Raw genomic sequence first — 22,758 nt, 5'->3', positions numbered from 1 at the left:
GCTGGCCGTTGTAGAAATAATGGCTAAAGAGTGTCTCTTTTCCTCCCAAGTTCTCCTCTAAAAAAAACTGCATAATTGCATAACAGGGTTTGGGGGGGGGGCATGGAAGGGTGGCATTGTTTGAAGGGAGCACTTGTCATAGGGGAGGGGGCAATGGAGGTTGCCCGCTTTGGAGGTGGGGGGGGATGGGAAGGTGTTGGTGAGTGGCATCACTTTCCCTTGGATTGTATTGAGGGGGAGGTGTTACCTGGAATCTTAAGAATGGGGGGGGGTACGTAATCATTCAGTGGCTGACTGTGACCTGGAAGAAATTGTATTTTAGGGGTGGGAGGAGAAAAAGGGATTCCATGTTCCGCATCCCCTCAGGAAAGGAAATGGGGGACCTCCCCCTCCCCACTTCAGCTGGCCCAATGTTGTGTGTGTGATGGGAGTTACCAGGCGCAGCAACTGGCATTGCCCTGGGAAGGGGGGGCATAATGCCTTTCATGGAGGGTGACAGGGGCAGGAAAGGCAGCTTGGCCTCCATGTTGGGCAGAGGCTTGAGGAGAGAGAATACCGCATAATAGTATTTTGGAGAGGGGGGTGAAGGAGGAGAAGCAAGCTGGGATAGATCTTCTGCTCACACTGCCGTGGGGAGGCAGAAGGCATTTCCAAGCTTTGGGCATTGCTGTGGGGTGGTGGTGGAGAATAGGGAAGGACAACCCTGGTAGGACCCCTCCTGATTTTGCGGGAAACCATTTTTTGGCAAAGGGAGGGAGGGAGCAAGAATTGCCGGGGAAGGCATGCATACACCGGCATACACGGGAGCTGCAACCAGCGAGCTGTGACGGTAGAAGGCCTCTCCTCCCCTCCCCAAGGCCGAGGCTGCAGCAAAGGCTGGCCGGGCCTGGAAAGGACGTTGGTGCTGTGGTAAGTGTCACTCCTGGGTCTAGGCCTTTGGAGTTGTTCGTTCCCTTGTGTATGCGCGAGAGGGGAGATGATTAGCAGACATGTGTGTGTTGGGGTGCCTGCCCTTCGAGACTCTCAGGCAGGAAACTCAGCCTGGGCAGAGGGCACCTGGTTTGCTGTGAGGCAGGCCCCTGCCAGCCGGCCTTACCCGTTACTGCAGCCTTGAGTGCAGAGAGTGACCATTTTATATTGCAGTTGAGGTTCTCCCCCAGCTCCACCCCCCCAAATGATCCTGCCAAGCCTCATTGCCCAAACCAGGGGGTCCTTCCCTTTAAAACAGGCCTCTTGGAAAGGGAAGAGAAAGGTGATTCAGGAATGTGTGGGACTAGATTTCCCCTCCAGCTGCGATAAGAAGTATTTTTCTGTTATGATTTTCAATACCATTGCTAATCTGTTCAGAGTAGTGGAGTTTTTATACAAACTGATCCAAAACACTGATGATTCTTACAATATTAAAATTATGCAATATAAGGTGCATAGACGGTAATGTGCATTTGTCATATTGAATTGTGTGCCTGCAGGAAGCAATATAACTTCAGGCTAAGCAACTTGCTGTGTTGTCCATGGAACAATGTATAAACAGAATTTGTGTTGTTGCCAAGATGTGTTTAATACCCTTAAAAGTACTGGCTTCCCCACTTCTTTTTGCATGTTTTATTTACCCAACTACAACTATCGGATATCAAAAGAACAATCACTTAGAAGAAAGACCAACAGAAGTCACTCAGCCTTGCTTCCAAGTAAAGGTGCTGAGAGTTCTAATCAGTGGGTTATTTATTTATTTCTTAAATTTCTATATCGCCCTTAACCCATAGGTCTCAGGGTGGTTTGCAATATAAAAACACAAAATACATGATAACAACAAGAACGTAGATCAAACCAACAAACCAGTAACGCCCTCCCCCTCTTTCTATCCTCTTGCAATTTGGACATTTCTTTGAAAACCTGCTTCTATATTCATGAAAGCCAGAGCCTTCAGTTGTGCAGAAGTACATCAGATACTTAGAAATAGCAAGAAGGCTGAACTGTGAACCAGGAAGTCCCCAGTTCAAATGTTGCTTCTGCTGGCCTTTGGCAAACTTCTTTCTCTCACTCCACCCTGTCTGTAATAGGAGGATAATAATATTGGTTGTAAGTATTCCTGAGATATTGACAAGTACTTTAGATAGTTCAAAGTACTTTAGAGAGTTTATGTTTTAGATCAGGGGCATGAGGGGTGTCTGTTATCCAGGACTGCATTTTGCTACACAAACTTTTTGCAGACTAAATAAACCTAATGCAACCAGCATAGCTTGTACAGTTGGTGCATAACATACAAAACTCACAGAAATGTAGCATGAGACAGTGCCTCCATTTCTCTTTTCTGTATGAGTGAAAAATTACTACGCATAGTAGATATCAATAGTGCAATCCTCCAGAACTTACTCTACTTCTTAGATGGGAGACTTGGGGGGGGGGGGATAAATAGGAATATTCTTGGAAAGGGCATAAGGCAGGACCTGTTTGATGTTGTCACCCACCAGTGTTTGAAATCCCCTCAGCGCATTTTGTGACTGGTATGGGTCCAGTTGTGAGGACATGGAGATCTCTAGATGCCAGGTTGGTGACTGACATCTCCATTTGGCTGACCCTCCAAATTTCTTAAGCAGGTAAGCAGAAGTGCTTATCCCACCCTTTTCTCCAAGGAGTACATGGTTTTCCCCCCTCCTCAGTTAATCCCTCCAGTGACCCTTTGAGGTAGGTTCAGAGGCTGTGACTGGCCCAAGGTCACCCAGTGAGCTTTATGATTGAGTGGGGATTTGAACCCTGATTTTGCAGGTCCTAGTCCAATACTCTAACCACATCAGCACACTGGCTTCCTGGAGTATTTATTCTATGGGGCAAATATATAGATTAAGTAGGTACCTACATATGGGGAAAGCAAAATGTAACTTAGGGAAGGATCTGAAATATTTTGAATTATGTTTTATTCTAGATTGCTTTATTTGATGTTTTACTGTGTTGTAAACCACTTTGAGATTTTTTCCCCTTCAAAATATAAAGCAGTATAGAACAGAAATGAATAACAACAACAACAAAATTTCATTAAAATGTGCCTACACATTCGGTTGTGGTGAGTATAGGCCAGTTTTAAGGTGCCATTTGGCTATTAGCTTACATATCTGAGTTTCTAACACTGGTCACCCCTTTTGAAATGTGATATGTGTGAGTATAGCTATTAATTCTAATATTAAGTGAGATTTCATCAGAAACAGCTTATTTTTTTTTCATTGGTTGTGATCTGTCTCAGGGTAATGCTTTTATGTGGAAAAGCAAAATCTACAGATTGAAAGTGTTGTTTATGAGTCAGTTGGAAATGTTGCGTGTACTGAGGATTAAAGCACCTGTTTAGAATCTAATTTGGGTTTCTAAAATGGGCTTGTGTTCTTGTACCTCTGTGTGGAGACCTTACTAGATGCTGGTAATTCTGGCATGCCCCTATTCTGATACCATGTTTCTTTTAAATATGTAGAGCATTTGAGAATAGTGACTACTGCTTTTTAGTTCTTGAATGCCTTTTATTACTCTTTATGCTACAATACTAGTTTATTGTACAATAGAATCCTGCTGAAGTGAAATGTCCTGCTGCTGTCTGTTTTGAAGTTGTTTTTTGTATTCAAAATGTGAATGAATATTCCATTTTTATCCAGTGGAGATAAATTCTGAAGGAAATAGGTATGTACATCTGCTTTTTTGGCAGAGAACAGGAATGCCTGCTGTGTTCAACCAAAAAGGTTGAACACAGCCAAAAAGGAGAAAATATTGTAGAGGATTAGAGGATTTCCTGGTATCAGTATTAATCATTTTGGATATGTGTATTAATATTAGCAGACGGACCCTAAGAGCTGCTATAGACACACCCAAGCATTTGTGTGTGACTGTTGCTGTTGTTGCTGCTGCTGTTGTTGTTATATTAAATTTCTATTAATGCCCTTCCTTCGAGAATCACAGGCTGGTTTACAATATAAAAACACAGTAATACACAACACAGTTACAAACACAAAAAATACAAAACCCCCTCAGTTTAAAAGGTCGTATATTCTTTACAAAAAAAAAATCCTTCCAGTAGTACCTTAAAGACCACCTAAGTCAGTTCTTGGTATGAGCTTTCGTGTGCATGCACACTTCTTCAGATACACTGATATATTCTTTAATTAGCCAAAAGCCTGGGACGAGAGAGATGCATTCGGCTGATACCTAAATATATGTAATAAAGGTGTCAGGTGAGCCTCCCTGGGGAGAGCGGTCCACGAGTGAGGAACCACCACGGAAAATTGTCCTCCAGACCCCTCATGGAGGAGGCACATGAAGAAGGGCCTCAAATGATGATCACAGGCTCCGTGACAGTTCATGTGGGGAGAGGCAGTCCTTGAGGTATTGTAGTCCTGAGCCATTTAAGGCTTTATAGGTCAGAACTAGCACTTCGAATTGGGCCAGGAAACTAATTGTCAGCCAGGGTAGTTGAGCGAGGATTGGAATTATATACTGTCAAACCATAGCTCTTCCCCTGTCCCTGGTTATGCAGCAAGTCCTTGCACTGTTTCACAAACTGCTTTTGAACGGCCACCGCCAATCAGTTGCAAAAGAGGTTGGACATAAGTACATACTACCATTGGGTATGTGGATGTCAATAAACTATGGCTTACCGGGACTGAGCAGCATGCTAGTGCATACTGCTTCATCATTCCTGCTCTACTTCTCTCCTTAGGCTGGTGGGGACAACAAACCATGAGCCTTGGTTGTTGCCATATCTGAACTAGGAACATGGTTTATCTCTGACAAATCACAATCAGCAACAAACTATAGGAATATAGGAAGCTGTCTTAAACGGCGTCAAATGATTGGTCCATCTAGCTCAGTATTGGCCACAGCTCTCTCAAGATTTCAGACACAGGGTCTTTCCCAAACCTATGTTGAGTTGTAACCTTTGGCAAGCAGAGCATATGGTCTAGCAGTGGTCTCCAAACTTTTTTCAGAGAGCGCCATATTTGATGAAGTGAAGGGCCATGAGGGCCGCCCAAAGTAGTTGTTAACCTTTTTTTAGGATTGAAGTTGTTTAGTTTTTTATGGTTTTACCCCAAAGTTGTTGAGCTTTTTAAGGGTTGCAGTTGTTGAGGGTTTTTTTTTTTTAGGATTTTACCCCAGGAAATAAATTGCCACAGGGGCCAGATTAAACTGACCGGTGGGCTGGATTAGGCCCCCAATATGGACTTTGGACATGTCTGGTCTAAGGTCATTCTGAAATACATAGACCTTGTTCACAAATAACAAAAAGAGACGGTCAGTGGCTTATTAGGACCAAGCAGCATTCTAGTGTTCACTGCCCAATTGCTCCCACTTTGCTGCTTCCCCTCATGTGCGTAGGAACAATATGCCATGAAGCTTGGTGTCTATTGGTTCTTTAGTAGCCTATATGAATTTTTAATACACCAACCTAAAGGTGTGTTTGGTTTGAAATTCTAAGAGCCCATCCCAGGAGTGGGAGGAGTCCAGTTACCTGGAATTGCCCCATCCTTTCAAATATCATTTGAATAAATGTATTTGCTTTCTCTCTGAATCCATAACCCTCATGAGGGTACAGTGGTACCTCAGGTTAAGTACTTAATTCGTTCCAGAGGTCTGTTCTTAACCTGGAACTGTTCTTAACCTGAAGCACCACTTTAGCTAATGGGGCCCCGCACCGCCAGAGCACGATTTCTGTTCTCATCCTGAAGCAGAGTTCTTAACCTGAAGCACTATTTCTCGGTTAGTGGAGTCTGTAACCTGAAGCATATGTAACCTGAAGCGTATGTAACCTGAGGTACCACTGTATATTGTGTCTTTGGATTGGGGCTGTTTGCTTGTCTGAGCTGTTTAGAGGCTTGATTGTGCATTTGTGAGTGTGGCCATGTGCTGTGCTAGAGGAAGTGATTTGGGGGGAGGTGTTAGCAGTTCCAGAATCATAGGCCTGGAAGGTACCCTCACGGATAAACTAGGGCTAGGCCAACCCCTCTGCAATGCAGGAATCACAGTCAAAATGAACAGTACATGTAAACCGGCGGTGTTTAGCAGGGGAGTTTGAGCTGGAGGCCCAGAGTGCTGTCTTACAGTGTGTGTAGGACCAAGAGATATGGAAGCAAAGGAGCTGCTGCAGGGACCTGTGACACCTGTGCCGTGTTTGTTTCCTTCTTGAGAAAGTGCAAAACTACACCTGCAGCACAGTGATCGAAATTAACTGGTTGCCAGTCGTTTTTTTTTTTTTTTTTTGAGACTCAGCACCAGCTACCTAGTGAACAAATTGACATTTCCAGTTGTATGATTTGCGACTGAGAGCCTTCCTTTTTTTGCTCGGCTTCTCATGAAGACTTTTGATGTGCTAAGCAAACTGTGAAGAAGCTCTTTCACACATTTAAATGGATTGCTTTTCTCTTGTGGTTGCAAACAAATGGATTGCAGAGACATGGGGCAGCAGGCGAGAGCTAGCTGTTTTGCTTCTGATCACACAGAAGATAGTCACTTTGGAGAAACAGAACTGCTGTGTGGAAAACACCCGTTAAGGTTGACCATATTCTATAAAATAAGATTTTTTTAGAAACAGAAGAAAGCTGGAGCGGAATTGTATGATCTTTTAAGTGCAAGAGATGCCAGTATGACCTATCAACATTTTATAATTCAAAGCACAAGTGTTCGAAATTAACCAGGCTCATTTTGCACCTGACGTGGCCACTTGAGGCCAAGTGAAGATGCCTGGGCACCCCTAATATCTCCAACCATCTGGAGGTGTATGCCTGGGGATCATTAGACCTTGACTGTTTTCACACATGAATACTTCATCCTGTAGAATTCTATCAATTATATTTAATCTGCGCAATCGGAATGAATTTCTGGAACTAAAATGCTTTTTCTGTGCAGCCTGAGCAGGAGCAGTGAACAACACTATAATTGTTGTAGCTTGTTTTCACTTACCCTACCCCCACTGCTGTTTCATGGAAGATAGAGCAAGCTTGTTTTCTCCTGCTCTGGAGGTTAGGACCCAAACCCATGGATTCAAGTTACTACAGTGGTGCCCCGCAAGACGGAAAACTCGCTAGACGAAAGGGTTTTCCGTTTTATGAGCTGCTTCGCAAGACAAATTTCCCTATGGGCTTGCTTCGCAAGACAAAAACGTCTTGAAAGTTTGTTTCCTTTTTCTTAACACCGTTAATACAGTTGCAACTTGACTTCGAGGAGTAACTCATAGAACGCAGTGTACATAGTAGCCTTTTTTGAGGTTTTTAAAGACTTTGGTGATTTTTGAAGCTTTTCCAAAACTTCTTTTGCAGCCATTTGGTAAGTTAAGCTTTTAAAACTTTTTTTGGGGGGGTTTGGATTTTGGGTTGGGGTGTTTGGAATTCAAGGACTTGGTGTTGGGGAGGGGTTTGCAAGAATCTGGAAGCTTGTGTGGTTTTTTTCTGCATTTTTATGATTTTCTGTGACCATTGGGGCACTCTGCTGTTTTTTTTATAAAAAAAATCTGGGTTTGAATTTTGAAATGCTCTTTACAGTATGTGTGACTTTAAAGAGCACTTAATAAACTCTTGTTGTACCAAATTTGGCTCTGTTTGGACTTTTTTTGACCATAGGAACGCATTAATTGATTTGCAATGCATTCCTATGGGATTTCGTGCTTCGCAAAACGAAAAATTCGCTAGATGGAAAAATTCGCGGAACGAATTAATTTCGTCTTGCGAGGCACCACTGTAGAAGGGAGTCCAGCTCAACACCAGGAAGGATTTCCTGAGCTGTTTGACAGTGGAGCAGACTCCCTCGGAACGTGGTGGTCTCTCCTTCATTCATTAAGCAGAGGTTGGCTGGCCATCTGTCTTGGGTGCTTTAGTTGAGATTCTAGCATTGCAGGGGGTTACGCTAGATGAAACTTTGAGTCTCTTCCAACTCCACAATTCTGTGGTTATCCTATATATTTGAAATCAAAGATGGAGTTGGCGTTTCTCTTCTTGCAATCATTAACTAAGCTTGATATCTTTGCCCTGCTCTTTTGGAAAGTCAGGGAAATGTGCTCTTTCTAACTGTTCCTGAAATGATGAAGTGACCTTGAGAATCTCTTCCTGCCCCAGCCAGTTGCTAATTAGTATCTTTACAGCAACATCTTGAGACTGATACATGTGGAGTACAAATGAGCTATTGCCTACAAGGTGGTAGAATCCCCCCACCTCACTGCCCCAGTAAGGGGCATGGGAAGCCAGTGAGTTTGTTCTGAGTAGTGTGGAAAGTACAACTGTTATTTTTGTACAGTGGTACTTCTGGTTAAGAACATAATTCATTCTGGAGGTCCGTTCTTAACCCGAAACTGTTCTTAACCTGCGGCAGCAGCAGGAGGCCCCATTAGCTAAAGTGGTGTTTCAGGTTAAGAACAATTTCAGGTTAAGAACGGACCTCCTGAACAAATTAAGTTCTTAACCCGAGGTACCACTGTACAGAAACTATTGTGTTAATGTAATCTAAAGGACTGCTTAACTCTAGAAGAATACTTAACTGAAAACTTAACCAAAATAAGATTGCAGAAGGGTAGTCATGTTTTTACTAAAAGAAATCATTAAGGACCTTGTGGCATCTTAAAAGATTTAGGAATTTACCAAAGCATACATTTTTGTAGATGGGATTTCATTTCATTATATGCATGAAGTTTATCTTCAGTTGAAATTTAAATATACATATGGGTGGCAGTGGTAAACATTGAGGGGAAATGTCATGAACTGCAAAAAATGCAGTCTGTGACAATTCAGTTGTACTTTAAATATATTCAAAATAAACAGAATTGACCACAGCAGGAGTAATGAGTGATAACGTAATCACCAAACAAACAAAAACCTGGGACGTTTGCATTTATTTATTTATTTATTTATTTATTTATTTATAGGAGGGAAATTGCATTCTGCTTTTTACAGAAGAAACATAAACAGATTACAAAAACTTAATAAAATACATGACAATAAAAGCAGTTCATATCAAGGTAAAAACATATAAAGATAGTGAAAATACTTTTCATGCAATAAAAACAGGATGTAAACAGAATTCAAGCTTTAAGAAGCTCACCTGAAACCAATCAAAACCTCTCTAGGAAAGAAGTTCTGCAACTACTGCAGAAAACACCCCCTGTTGTTCCCCAGCTAATTGTGCTTCTGAAAGTGCTGAGATGCATTGCAGGGTCACTGATGCTTAATGCATTGGGTAGAAAGAGTTGTGTGGCAGGAGGTAGTCCACCAGAACTCCTTGACAGTATGGCGCTTCATAGGTGAGTAATTGATAACAGCTATAGCAATCCTTGATCATTGGGGGGGGGGTGTTTCCCCAAGTGTCTTTGTAATCTTATTTAGGAATTGATACCCCTTTTAAAAAAGGACCCACGTCAGGCCAACAAACTGCTTTGTTGCAAAATACACTTTAGGCAACATCTGAAGGCAACATCTGAAGTTCAGGAAAGTTTTAAATGTCTAGTGTTTTATTGTTTTATATATTTTGCTGGAAGCCTCCCAGAGTGGCTGGGGAAGCCCAGCCAGATGGGTGGGGTATAAACAATAATATTAATATTTATCTGATGTTGGCCCTTTATTCTTTTCAGTCCCTATTTGAACATAAAAAGCCAGTCACTTTGTACCTACCTGCTGAACTCAATAGGATGTGCAAACCAAGTTTAATGAAGGAGGTAATGATTGACAGGCATGGAAACGTTTGCTAGGACTATTTTGAGGAAAACTGTGGTTGTTGGAGCATAGAGCCATTTATCAGGACAGCTTCACCGTTTATAGAGCTTTTGCTTTCTGTTCACTTGTATGTTTGGCATTAGCTGCATTCAGACAATCATAACCCAAGATAAACTAGGAAATTTCTAATTGATAAGTGAATATATGAACAAGCTTTTTACTCATTCAAATATGTTTGTTTAGAACTAGGAAACTATATATTTGGAACAAGACAGGATCCTAAACCATGGTAAACCATGGTATGTTGCCTTTGTATGTCTTGGCTGATGTAGTGCGTTGATGGATGTGGTGTTTGGATATGGGAAAATCCCCACTCAAGATTTTGGAGAGCTGTGAATATGTCATCTATGGAGGGAGGACTTTAGCTCAGTGGTAGAGCATCTGCTTTGCATGTGGGAGGTTCCATGTTTAATCCTGAGCATCTCCAGGTAGAGCTAGGAATGTCCCTTGCCTGAAAACCTGGAAAGCTGCTGCTAGTCAGTGTATACAATACAGTGGTACCTCGGTTTAAGAACTGTCCAGTTTAAGAGCGATTTGGTTTACAAACTCCACAAAACTGGAAATAGTGTATTGGTTTGAGAACGTTACCTCGGTCTAAGAACAGAAGCCAAACAGTGGAAGGGCACCGGTGGTGGGAGGCCTCATTAGGGAAAGCGCGCCTCGGTTTTGGTTTAAGAACGGACTTCCGGAACGGATTAAGTTTGTAAACCGAGGTAGCACTGTATTGAGCTAGATAATGTCCCACCACCTTTCATCCCTTGAAGAATTGTCATAATGGTGATGATCCTCAGAGCTCCTTGAAAGAAGGGGTTGTGCATGAGATTATTGATTTGCCCCCATGTTCTACATAATAAATACTACACAAACACTTTAAAGTGTGATAATCAGAACTGGTTCCAAAATGAGTTTGAGGCTTTTCATTAAAGATTACTGCCTTACAATGTATTTGATTTGTTCTTTCTATATTTGGGTTTTTTGTGCTAGAAATACCAGAAAGTAAGATCCTAGTTGCTTCTCTGTCTACACAGAAATATGTTTATTTTGAGTTCAGGCCTGAGCTCATTACCGTAATCAGCCTGAACCCCCATGTACATAAAGAGGCCTTGGATTTGCCACACTGCTTCACCCCACTTTTTTTGCCAAAGCTTTCATGACTCTGTAAATGTAGAGCAGAGGAGGTACATCTGAGTCTCCTCCAACATGAGGCATAGTTGTCAGTGCTATGTGAGAGCACAAAGGTAATTGAAGAACAGGCCTGAATGCACCAATTTGTCTTGTATGCCAAACTGGTCAGGAGTAATACAAGCTTATTCATCAGGGCAGAAGGTTTTGAGTCTTGGTTGCAACTAAGGGAATCCGTTGACAGACTTTTTAAAGAACCGCCTCTGCAACAGCTCCTGGGTGTGAACTGAGGCCCTTCTAAGCTTACACACTGTGTTGTGTCTAATGACTTCGACTGAGAGCTTGGCAACTCAGCCACCAAGGTTCTCACTATTTAGTATTGCTGTCATAAGGGTTGATGTGCCCCTGTGGGTTTAAAGGGGATTGGGATTGCTGCTGTTTTTGGTGTTTTCTGTGGTGGCAGTGAATATACAATGGTACCTCGGTTTAAGAACAGCCCTGTTTAAGAACTATTCGGTTTACAAACTCCGCAAAACCGGAAGTAGTGTCCCGGTTTGTGAACTTTACTTCGGTCTAAGACCAAAATCCGAATGGTGCAAGGGCACCAGTGGCGAGAGGCCTCGTTGGGGAAAGCGCACCTCGGTTTAAGAACGGTTTCTGTTTAAGAACAGACTTCCGGAACAGATTAAGTTTGTAAACCGAGGTACCACTGTCGTTGCCTTTCATATTCTTGTTCCCACTTTTCTGCTGCACTCTAGTGCAGGCATGTCCAACTCCCAAGAGACTGTGATCTACTCACTGTATAAAAATACTGGCTGTGATCTACGCATTGTTATTGACAGCCAAAGTTGTTGAGCTTTGTGATCTACCACAGACATCCAGTGATCTACCGGTAGATCATCATCTACCTGTTGGACATGCCTGCTCTAGTGTGACCAGTGAACATAGCTGAGAATGGGGCAGTGCAGAGAGCAGCAGTCTGGAGTCTTAGCAGCTGAGGGATAGGGAGTTGTCATTCAGTCCTGTAGGAAAATGCTTGGCAGTGGGTTGCGGTGAGGACAAAGCTGGCCCCAACCCTGATGCTGGGTGTCCTGGCCCACACTGACAACAATCTTGTGCATAGGAGGGGTGATACATTTTCCAGAGGGCTTTGCTGTGCTGTACAAGTAACACACTGTATACAGGAATGAGAAGTGTCAACTTACATTGAAGTGTTGCATCATGTTCAGGGTTTCAGTCACTTAATTCCATCCTTTTGGTTCCATCCCCCCAACCAAAAGTATTTTGTGCCCATTACGGATGCTCAGGTGTCTTTTGGGAATTTCTGGGTTCCCTCCTTCCATAGGGTTTTCCCTCAATTCTTTTTTTTTGGGGGGGGGGAGGAGTGCAGTGAACACACTTGCACCCAGTCCCAGCTATATTAAATACTTGAATTTTTCTACTGTTGTCTATAAGCAGCTCTTTCTCCCGCTTGAAAAATGCTGTGGACCAGGAAGTGACCTATCCAGACAATGAAATTTTTCTGTTTGCCAGTGTTTCCCCCCCCCCCCCCCAGAAAAATAGGTGCTGGAACTCACCATGAAGTTGTTACACTAAGTCACTGGGCAACTCAAGGCAGCCCTGAACAGATGCTGATTTGACAATAGTTGCGTTCATCACCCACAGAGGCCATAAAAACTGCGGCAATGCTGTCTCCCTAGCCAGTTTTGGGGTCGCCCCTGGTTCTGGTGCATGTCCAATCAATGTGCCCCTGCCTTCCTCGTTCTCTTAAATTCAGGCGGATGGCTAGGGCAGCTCAGAAGGGCACATTGCGTAAATATGCACATGTGCAATAGTAGATGGCTGGCTGGAAAGCTTAAAGCCCACCACCGCAACCTGGGAGACAGATTGAAGAAATACAAATTGGCCCTTCTCCGTAGCTTGACTAGGAGTGGCTATGAGATAGGTGAAGTCATAGATCTAAAAGAAAGTCTAGACTTGCACACACTGACCAGCCTCTGTTTTGACTTGAAATGTTTGTTTTGGGGTTCTCAGAAGCATGTAAAGGCAAGAAATAGGCGGGGGGAGTGCTGATCGCAATGGCACCCACCTGAGAGGTGCCACAACTGTGCTCTGTCATGCTCCAGCTGAAAAAAAGCACTGCTTTCGGCCATATAAATACATACTGTGTATTTTTTTTATAAAAAAAATATTTTATTAAAGTTTTCTTGGTTTACAAAGGTATGCGCAATGTCTCTTTTTTCAAGTTACATTTTCCATAGATCAGTTTCATTTGTTGAGACATTAGGGTTACATTAGGAAGAAGAGGGGGGTGCTTTTGTTCCTTTGGTGGTGAGAGAATTTGGGGTTGGCCTAGGGTGCGGTTGCTTGTTTGTGATTGGTTGGTTAATAAATGCGAGCATGAGATGACTCAGATTGGTACTTATGTACAGATGCTCTGGATTCACTTATTGAGGCCTGTTATTTCAATATCCCCCCCCCCCGTTACTTTAGCAGCTGTTTTTGTGGGTGTTGTGGCCCTTAAGCACAAGAAAGGCTTTTAGCAGGGCTGTCGGCCTGCCCTCAGGAATTTCACTTAACCACTCAATGCTTTAACAACACCAGACATAGCTAATTGAGAGCTCTTCGAAGTCCACTGTGTTGTTGCTTGTGTAAAGCACTTGAAGATGTTTGAGCAGAAGGAACTAATTTGTAGATACACTGTGGTAAGAGCAGAAGAGAATTTTTCTGGTAGCTTCACTGCATTACTGTATCAGCTTCTTCTACTGTATCAGCCATAGCATGCTATATGTAGCCTTTCACCTAGCTGGCAGTAAAAACTAATGTTCACAAGATCTCTAAATAATCCAGAATAGCTGGGAGGTAGTAATGTTAGGCAAATGAGCCAAGTGACTTATATGCCTTTGCAGTGCTTGATTTATGCAACTATTGTCACTTGTCCGTACAGTCAGTGTTGGCAACGGGACAGGGTGGAATGGGGCAGGGTGGGCTTATGCACACTCCAGTAGCATGTGTAGGTACCTCAGAACACAACTCCCACCCATGCAAATGGGGAGTTGCATATATGTGCATTGGTGATTGTTACCAATCTAGAACATTTTAAAAGAGCGCTAGACAAACTCATGGAGGAGATAGTGATTGATGGCTTCAAGCCATGATGGCTAAGCTTTGCCTCCACTATTGGAGGCAGCAATGCTTCTGGATGCCAGTTGCTGGAAACCATACGAGGAGAAAGTGCTCTTGTGCATGTCTCCTGTTCGCAGGTTTCCCTAGGCATCCAGTTGGCCACTGAGAATGTGATGCTGGACTAGATGGGCCATGAGTCTGATCCACCAGGCTCATGTTCCTATGTACACACATACAGTGGTACCTTGGGTTAAGTACTTAATTCGTTCTGGAGGTCCGTTCTTAACCTGAAACTGTTCTTAACCTGAAGCACCGCTTTGTCTAATGGTGCCTCCTGCTGCCGCCGCGCCGACGGAGCACGATTTCTGTTCTCATCCTGAAGCAAAGTTCTTAACCTGAAGCACTATTTCTGGGTTTGTGGAGTCTGTAACCTGAAGCGTATGTAACCTGAGGTACCACTGTACTTGATTCATTAATAGGTGAAGCAAGAATTTAAAACACTCCAAGCTTGCTGAATCAGATCCCAATCTGTTTGGAATATATATATATTTTTTAATTGGAAAAACCTACACCACTAATTACTAACATATGTACATATTTAGATGGCTCTTCAACCAAAGTTCACAGGGCAACGTACGAAAATTACAATAAAACCATGGAACATAGTAGCAAAGATATCAGATATATTGTGATCCATATGCCTGGGCATTTTATTGGTTAGATAAACAAACTGTACTAATGAGCAGCTAACAGAAATGCACATCTAGGTCTCAAAGAAATCGTATGCAAGTTAGAAGTAGGGAAGAACTCTTTGTTCATCTTTGAAAAGTTTAAAAACACGCATCATGGGGGGGCACAGTTCACAAAATAGCTGAGCATTTTTTTCACATGTGTAACAATCATAATACTTTCTTTGTTATTGCTCAAAACTAAAATGCAGCTAATTAAATCTTTTAGCTTTATACATTTATGCATTTTGACCTGGTTTTGGTTTTTTTTTTTAAGTAGGAGCTGCTTTGTATTGAGGCTAGTGTGCTTTTTGAGGTGATGGGACCCCAGGGGAGAATGAGCTACTCTAATTCAAATATCTGAGAGTTTTGCAATAGGAGAGGTAGGCAGAGCTTGAATTAAGATAGAAAGTGCTGTGTTAATTATCAAGCTTTATATATTGCCCTGGTTATCAAATAACATCAGATGGTGTGAGCATAATTATGCTTATGTACTTAATTTCTCAGAAAACAAATTTGAAAAGTACTCAAGTATGTAATTTCTGTTCTGTACCTTTATTTATTTTTTATAATAATTTTTATTAAGTTTTCCATTTTAACAATCCATTATATCATAAGTACCTTTATTAAATGAATTTGTTGTAATTTGAACTGCTTGACATTGTCTGGTTATCATCACAGAATCGCAGAATTGCAGTGTTGGAAGAGATCACTAGGCTCATCTAGTCTAACCCTCTGCAATGCAGGACTGTTTTACTCAACATGGGGATTGAACCCACAACCCTGAAGATAGTGTCTCATCAAGTTAGCTATTTTTTCTTGGTATGATTTTTCTGAGCCCCCATCCCCCCACTTGTTGCAAGTCAGAGTGATATATCCCAGATCACATGCGGAAATGTATATAGTGGGTCTATACGCAAGACTTCAGGGAATTCTAGAACTGCCATTAAAATCAATCACTTTACTGTTTTTCTGCTGTTAGTGGGAGAACTGATCTAATATTTTAGGTTACTAAAATATCAAGATGTCTCTTCTGTAGGCATTGTGCTCTGCTGTTCCATAAGACTGCTGCCTGTCACACACATGATGACCTGTGTTGAGTGAGTTAGTCCGATGAGTAGATGGCACTGACTTGCAGTGAGGGGTTAAGATTACTTGGCTTTTTGGTATTCCGGCTCTGCTTTTCTTTGATGAAGAAATTTTTGAATTTCAACATGTTGGCAATGAGCTGTTTGAGTGCTTTCCAGTTTATTTCCCCTCCTAATAGACTGGGGGGCGGGGGCGGGGAGAGTTGCTTTGAGTCATATGTTTAGGTTATAATTTATTCCCCTCCTCCGCTTGTCTATTTGGGAAGTTAAAATTTCTGTCGCCATTTTAAAGGTTGCTTATTTTTGTGACCTTTTTTAAAAATGAAAAACAAAATATTCTGATGTGTTGAGAAACACGCTAGGCAAATCTGTTTCTTAGGGAAATCATCGATAGCTGTAAACCCTGTTGTTGTTGTTTAGTCGTTTAGTCGTGTCCGACTTCGTGACCCCATGGACCAGAGAACGCCAGGCACCTCTGTCCTCCACTGCCTCCCGCAGTTTGGTCAAACTCATGCTGGTAACCTTGAAAACACTATCCAACCATCTCGTCCTCTGCCGTCCCCTTCTCCTTGTGCCATCCATCTTTCCCAACATCAGGGTCTTCTCCAGGGAGTCTTCTCTTCTCATGAGGTGGCCAAAGTACTGGAGCCTCAGCTTCACAATCTGTCCTTCCAGTGAGCACTCAGGGTTGATTTCCTTCAGTATGGAGAGGTTTGATCTTCTTGCAGTCCATGGGACTCTCAAGAGTCTCCTCCAGCACCATAATTCAAAAGCATCAATTCTTCGGCGATCAGCCTTCTTTATGGTCCAGCTCTCACTTCCATACATCACTACTGGGAAAACCATAGCTTTAACTATACGAACCTTTGTTGGCAAGGTGATGTCTCTACTTCTCAAGATGCTGTCTAGGCCTGTCATTGCCCTTCTCCCAAGAAGCAGGCGTCTTTTAATTTCGTGGCTGCTGTCACCATCTGCAGTGATCATTGAGCCCAAGAAAGTAAAATCTCTCACTACCTCCATTTCTTCCCCTTCTATTTGCCAGGAGGTGATGGGACCAGTGGCCATGATCTTCGTTTTTTTGATGTTGAGCTTCAGACCATATTTTGCGCTCTCCTCTTTCACCCTCATTAAAAGGTTCTTTAATTCCTCCTCACTTCTGCCATCAAGGTTGTGTCATCTGCATATCTGAGGTTGTTGATATTTCTTCCGGCAATCTTAATTCCGGCTAGGGATTCATCCAGCCCAGCCTTTCGCATGATGAATTCTGCATATAAGTTAAATAAGCAGGGAGACAAAATACAGCCTTGTCGTACTCCTTTCCCAGTTTTGAACCAATCAGTTGTTCCATATCCAGTTCTAACTGTAGCTTCTTGTCCCACATAGAGATTTCTCAGGAGACAGATGAGGTGATCTGGCACTCCCATTTCTTTAAGAACTTGCCATAGTTTGCCATGGTCGACACAGTCAAAGGCTTTTGCATAGTCAATAAAGCAAAAGTAGATGTCTTTCTGGAACTCTCTAGCTTTCTCCATAATCCAGCGCATGTTTGCAATTTGGTCTCTGGTTCCTCTGCCTCTTCTAAATCCAGCTTGCACTTCTGGGAGTTCTCGGTCCACATACTGCTTGAGCCTTCCTTGTAGAATTTGAAGCATAACCTTGCTAGCGTGTGAAATGAGTGCAATTGTGCGGTAGTTGGAGCATTCTTTGGCACTGCCCTTCTTTGGGATTGGGATGTAGACTGATCTTCTCCAATCTTCTGGCCACTGCTGAGTTTTCCAAACTTGCTGGCATATTGAGTGTAGCACCTTAACAGCATAATCTTTTAAAATTTTAAATAGTTCAGCTGGAATACCATCACTTCCACTGGCCTTGTTATTTGCAGTGCTTTCTAAGGCCCATTTGACTTCACTTTCCAGGATGTCTGGCTCAAGGTCAGCAACCACACTACCTGGGGTATACGAGACATCCACTTCTTTCTGGTATAATTCCTCTGTGTATTCTTGCCACCTCTTCTTGATGTCTTCTGCTTCTCTTAGGTCCTTTCCACTTTTGTCCTTTATTATGGAAATCTTTGTACGAAATGTTCCTTTCATATCTCCGATTTTCTTGAACAGATCTCTGGTTCTTCCCATTCTATTGCTTTCCTCTATTTCTTTGCATTGCTCGTTTAAGAAGGTCTTCTTGTCTCTCCTTGCTATTCTTTGGAAATCTGCATTCAATTTCCTGTATCTTTCACCATCTCCCTCGCATTTTGCTTGCCTTCTCTCCCCCGCTATTTGTAAGGCCTCATTGGACAGCCACTTTGCTTTCTTGCATTTCCTTTTCATTGGGATGGTTTTCGTTGCTGCCTCCTGTATAATGTTACGAGCCTCCATCCATAGTTCTTCAGGCACGCTGTAAACCCTAGAGTACATTTAAATAACACTTGATTTATATGTGGTAATGTTCTGGACAATAACAGAAGAATGGCTGCACAAGTAGGGTTTTTCATCCTTGTTTCATACTATAGTGAGGCTTTCCACTCTTTTTGGAAAGTTAAATTTTAGCCGCCTAAGCAAGCATCTTTTGTTATATTTAGTCTCATAACTGTCTTTATTAATTGCAGAGGTCGCAGCAGCGGCAAAAGTCTGCCTCAGCCTTCGGTAAGTACATCTTTTAATATTTTATATTGTGGTTCTTTGTTGCACACCTGATAATGAGATATACTGAGTGTGAAAGGCAGAACGCAAATCTGCTTTACTGTTTGGAATGGTTCAAACTACCTTTTATAATAAATGTGTTAGCTTCATTGCTATTGGGTTTTCCTTTGGGCCGGATCAGATAATAACCTCTCCTTGATCCAATCCAATATCACTTGGGTTGGATCGGATAATGACCTCTTCTTCATCCAGTCCATATGGAAAAGAGAGTGAGGAAGACTGAACTGATATGCCAGGCCCGCCGCAGATGTTCACATGTGGCAATTTCCTAGTGGGATAAGGAGGGCAGGCATGCTCTTGCTTCTTTCAACATATAACTTGTGTGGGCTGGATCAGAGAGAGGTGTTGTCCAGCCAAGCCATTTGTCACACTCCGGTGGAATGCAACCTGACATTTTCAGACAAAATTATACTTGGGAGTATAAAGCACTAAACTGACAAGTTTTCTAGATATTTTTGGCAACTGGGCAGCACACAGGCAGAATAATTTAAAGCTGTTGCTGGTGACAGCACCTAAATATTTTCATTCTTGCTTGAGACTTGAAACACCAACCTCTCCCTCCTACACTGATATGATAATATTTTATTTATCAGTTCTTTTATTGCATTTGTAATGTGTTAGGTTTGTTTCTAGGCTGTCTTGGGCACCATATACAGAAAGATGGGGCTCAGGGTTATTTTATTTTTTAATAACATATTTTTTTAGAGCATTTAGAATTCTGTCGAGTATAAGAAAATGCTGATAAAATCAACTTTGAAAATAAGAAATCATAATAAAATTAACAAAATATAAATACAATCAACAGAATTTAAAAACAAGTTTTCTTAAATTAACTTTATGCATCTTGGTAACTGCAGTAGGGAGATGTGCAGAATTGGGCCTGTATATTATATCATATCTCTGTTCTGTTGTTTTCCCTTACTGGTGAGAAATCGAATTTCATTCTTGACCATGGCTTTGACTACCTCCACTCAGTTTCTCCTAATTTGAGAAACATTGGGAGAGCTATGACATTAAAAAGTAGTAGAAAACTGACATAAATATGTAGTCATATTGATAATAAAATATTGATGTTAGAAACCTTTTTCTCTTGTTGTATTTTAACAAAATATATTGTCTAGGAAGCTCAAGGTAATTCAGCTGATGACCTTAATACGATTTACTGAGTTACCTCCTAAAATGCTTTCTTAGGTAAATGGGTGATGTCACAAACCTAATGTGCCTCAATATAGGGAGGGCTACATGACACCCAGGCAGTAGGAGACAGCCCAAAGTCAGCTGGTCAATCAAAAAGATTACAATGGAGCTTTCGTCATTCTTGTTCTCTGGTTCACAAGAGTAAAATTGATGGAAGAATGGAGACAGCCTCCAATCTAGAAGCTCTGCCATCGCTGCACATGTGTATGTGCAGACCCACGAAAAGCAGCCGCCTGTGTGACATTTCACATTTGGTAGGATCAGAAGCATGCCATGTACGTTCTTTTGTATTGAAAAGTGTGCGGTCATATGTGAGGAACCAAAGTGTAAAAGAAAATTGGTCTTGGAATCTATTTCGAATTGACTTTAACATAGCTTTTTTAGACATGTCCCTGTGAATCTGTACTTATTGTAGAAGTGCTAGCTTTTAAACCAGCCTTACCATAACCTGGTGCTGTGCTCTGAGCCCAGCCTTGGCTGGGGAGGGCGGGGTATAAATAAAAAATTATTATTATTATTATTATTATTATTATTATTATTATTATTATTAGATGTTTTGGGCTACATCTCCAACCAATTCCATGTGCCATTACCATGCTGAATTGTTGGGGGAAAGCTGCCTTTAACTCGCAAGTAAAAATTGCAGTGCTTATTCTTGTCTTTCCAGGATTTCAAAGCGTTTTAATTTAATCTATCTTGCTGGAGCACAAAATAATAGGGAGGTTAAAATAAGCCTGGCAATGATTAACATACAAGCGTCAAGCGTGTTGGAGGCAATTTAGAGGGTTCTGTGTGTACTCTGTGAATTTGCAATAGCAACCCTATGGTTGTTTCCAACCAAGTCCTCATGTGAGCAGCACAGTTTCAGTTTGAATAACAGAACCCCCCCCCCCTCCATGCACCTTCCAAAATCTGCTTTGGGGATCTTATCGCTTCCCCCCCCTCCCTTTAGTGATCTGTAAGTCTGTTGGTGGGACCCTATTTTGGCTGAAGAGCAGGCTTTTAAAATGTCCCTAAATCCCCTAAAATTTTAGCACTAATTTGTTGCACTGTTTTAAATATCACATTGTTTTTCAATAGCAGCTTGTATTAATGTGTTTTTGTTTTTATTAGTTTATATATCAAACCTCTTCTATAAAGTACTGAGCAGTCAAACAACCAAATCTTTTTTGATTGGTCAGACATCCAACCTCTCTTCAGCATTTGGCAATTGGTTTGTCAAATGAATGGGGTGTGAACAAACATCAGTGCTGCTTTGATTCACTTTGACTAACCCAGTTAGAATTATTCCAGTCTCTTCCTGGCTCTTCTCCCCTCAGCCCGCCTGGCCTGGCCCACCAACAGTCTGAATTTTTGTGAGTTGCAGCTGAGCCTAATGAGTTTCCACCCTCTTGTTTCAGGTTTCTTTCCCTGGTATATATGCGAACATGCGGATGGTTCACATTCTCACATCAGTTGTCGTAAGTTATAACCAAACATTTCCCTGGGGATTCTTGTAACAACAGTGTTAGAGGAGATCTTAATGGCTTATTTTTTTATATAACTGTTAATTTACATTTCTAAGTGGGGTGCATAAAACCAACCCAGAGAAAATAGATCAATAAAATACTAAAAAAAAAAGCAAGCATAAAACTAAACACTACCTTAAAATTAGTAAAATTTACTATTTCTAATCAGGACATTTGTATACTGTCTCTTTAATATGAGGTTGGCAGAGTGTATTTCTCCCTACTCCCCCTACCCCCCAGTGATCCTTCCTGAAACCTGGTTCCATTATGGAGGCTCTTACTCTAACCACCTGAGAATAGGCAAGTAGTCACACAGGGGAGGGTTTTCTGGGTTGTGATATCCGGGATAGGGAACTGATCTCTCTGGAGAGGTATGCCTGACTTCCCCCCTCTTGTCTTTTAGGTTTCATTGAAGCAGACCTTTAAAAAAATCTTATTTTTTTATATGCTGACATGACTTTTAAACTGCTGTTGGTTTGCTTTATTACTGGGTTGTTTTGCATTAAATTATATTTATTTCTTGTCTTACTTTGCACTGTATTAATTTTATTTAAATAGCCTCCATACTTTAATAAAATTAAGTCAGCAAAGAGTAAGGGGCTCTTATTGTGTTGGAACTTGATTCACGTTTGCTGCTGGAATGGTGTTTTTGTATTATTGCCTGCACCAAGCTTTGAGGGGGGTGCGCTATAAACCTTAGTTGATTGAGGGCTAGAGTAAGAGGGATAGAGAATCACCTTAAATGTGTAGTGAGATTTTGTGTAGTTATGTAAACTACTTGATGTTTCATTTCCCTTGTGTGCAATCCTTTGTTTTCCAACTCCTACATTAAAAAGGGAATTTCTCTTAATGAGTCTTTTTTTCTATCTAGGGATCAAAATGTGAAGTCCAAGTGAAAAATGGAAATATATATGAAGGAGTTTTTAAAACTTACAGCTCTAAAGTAAGTGTGATTGCCTTTTTGTTCTGATTCTGTTGCCTATCCTCATTTGGTATAGGTCGGAAGTTTGCATTGGGATCTAGCCTTTCTGGTTTTCACTTGATGCCCAAGTATAGAATTAATTATTTTGGAGTTCATGGTGTTAAGAATTCAGTGGTTTTATTTGAATAGTTCTAAAAACTCGCAAGCAGATGAAAAAATTGAGTCTTGGGTTCAGTGGTGAAGTCCATGCATTTGTGCACTCAATTTTTGAAAGCCCATGTAGGAGGTAAGCTGTTATATTTTTGATAACGTAGGAATGTCATCTGGATTCTGTTAACTGGCACCATGTAATTTTTCTTTTCTTAAACTTTGTGTTTGCATTGCCTTTTGAGATGTATGTAAAATTTTCTGGAGCAGTTGTTCCCAAAGGGACTGGCAGGAAAGGGTGGCAAGTGTGGCAGGAAGATTCAAGGATAATCAAATGAGAGTTTGTCTCAAATTGGACCTAATATAAACGAGATTTCCTGGCAAAAGTAAGCTCACACCTCTCCTCAAGTTTGCATATATACTTAAGGTATACAGTCATACCTCGGGATAAATACGCTTCAGGATAAGTATTTTCGGGTTGCGCTCCGTGGCG

General features: G+C 41.6%; 1 protein-coding gene across 16 annotated transcripts in view; it reads left to right on the top strand.

Annotated features, from left to right (window-relative positions):
- Nucleotides 1–22,758, top strand: part of ATXN2 (ataxin 2) — a 63,783-nt gene that overhangs the window by 1,310 nt on the left and 39,715 nt on the right. For 14 of the 16 annotated variants that reach the window (XM_083753170.1, XM_083753168.1, XM_083753165.1 and 11 more), the window contains exons 2-4: nucleotides 18,398–18,434; nucleotides 21,089–21,148; nucleotides 22,068–22,139. In XM_083753170.1, the coding sequence (XP_083609296.1) occupies nucleotides 18,398–18,434; nucleotides 21,089–21,148; nucleotides 22,068–22,139 (169 nt within the window). Of the gene's footprint in view, nucleotides 1–18,397; nucleotides 18,435–19,747; nucleotides 19,964–21,088; nucleotides 21,149–22,067; nucleotides 22,140–22,758 lie in introns of those variants that run through there. The other 2 variants (XM_083753166.1, XM_083753167.1) reach the window with 2 other exon arrangements.

Source organism: Podarcis gaigeae, assembly GCF_964106915.1.
Source record: "Podarcis gaigeae genome assembly, chromosome: 8".
NCBI classification, from domain to species: domain Eukaryota; kingdom Metazoa; phylum Chordata; class Lepidosauria; order Squamata; family Lacertidae; genus Podarcis; species Podarcis gaigeae.
This window is presented reverse-complemented; position numbering and strand designations above follow the sequence as displayed.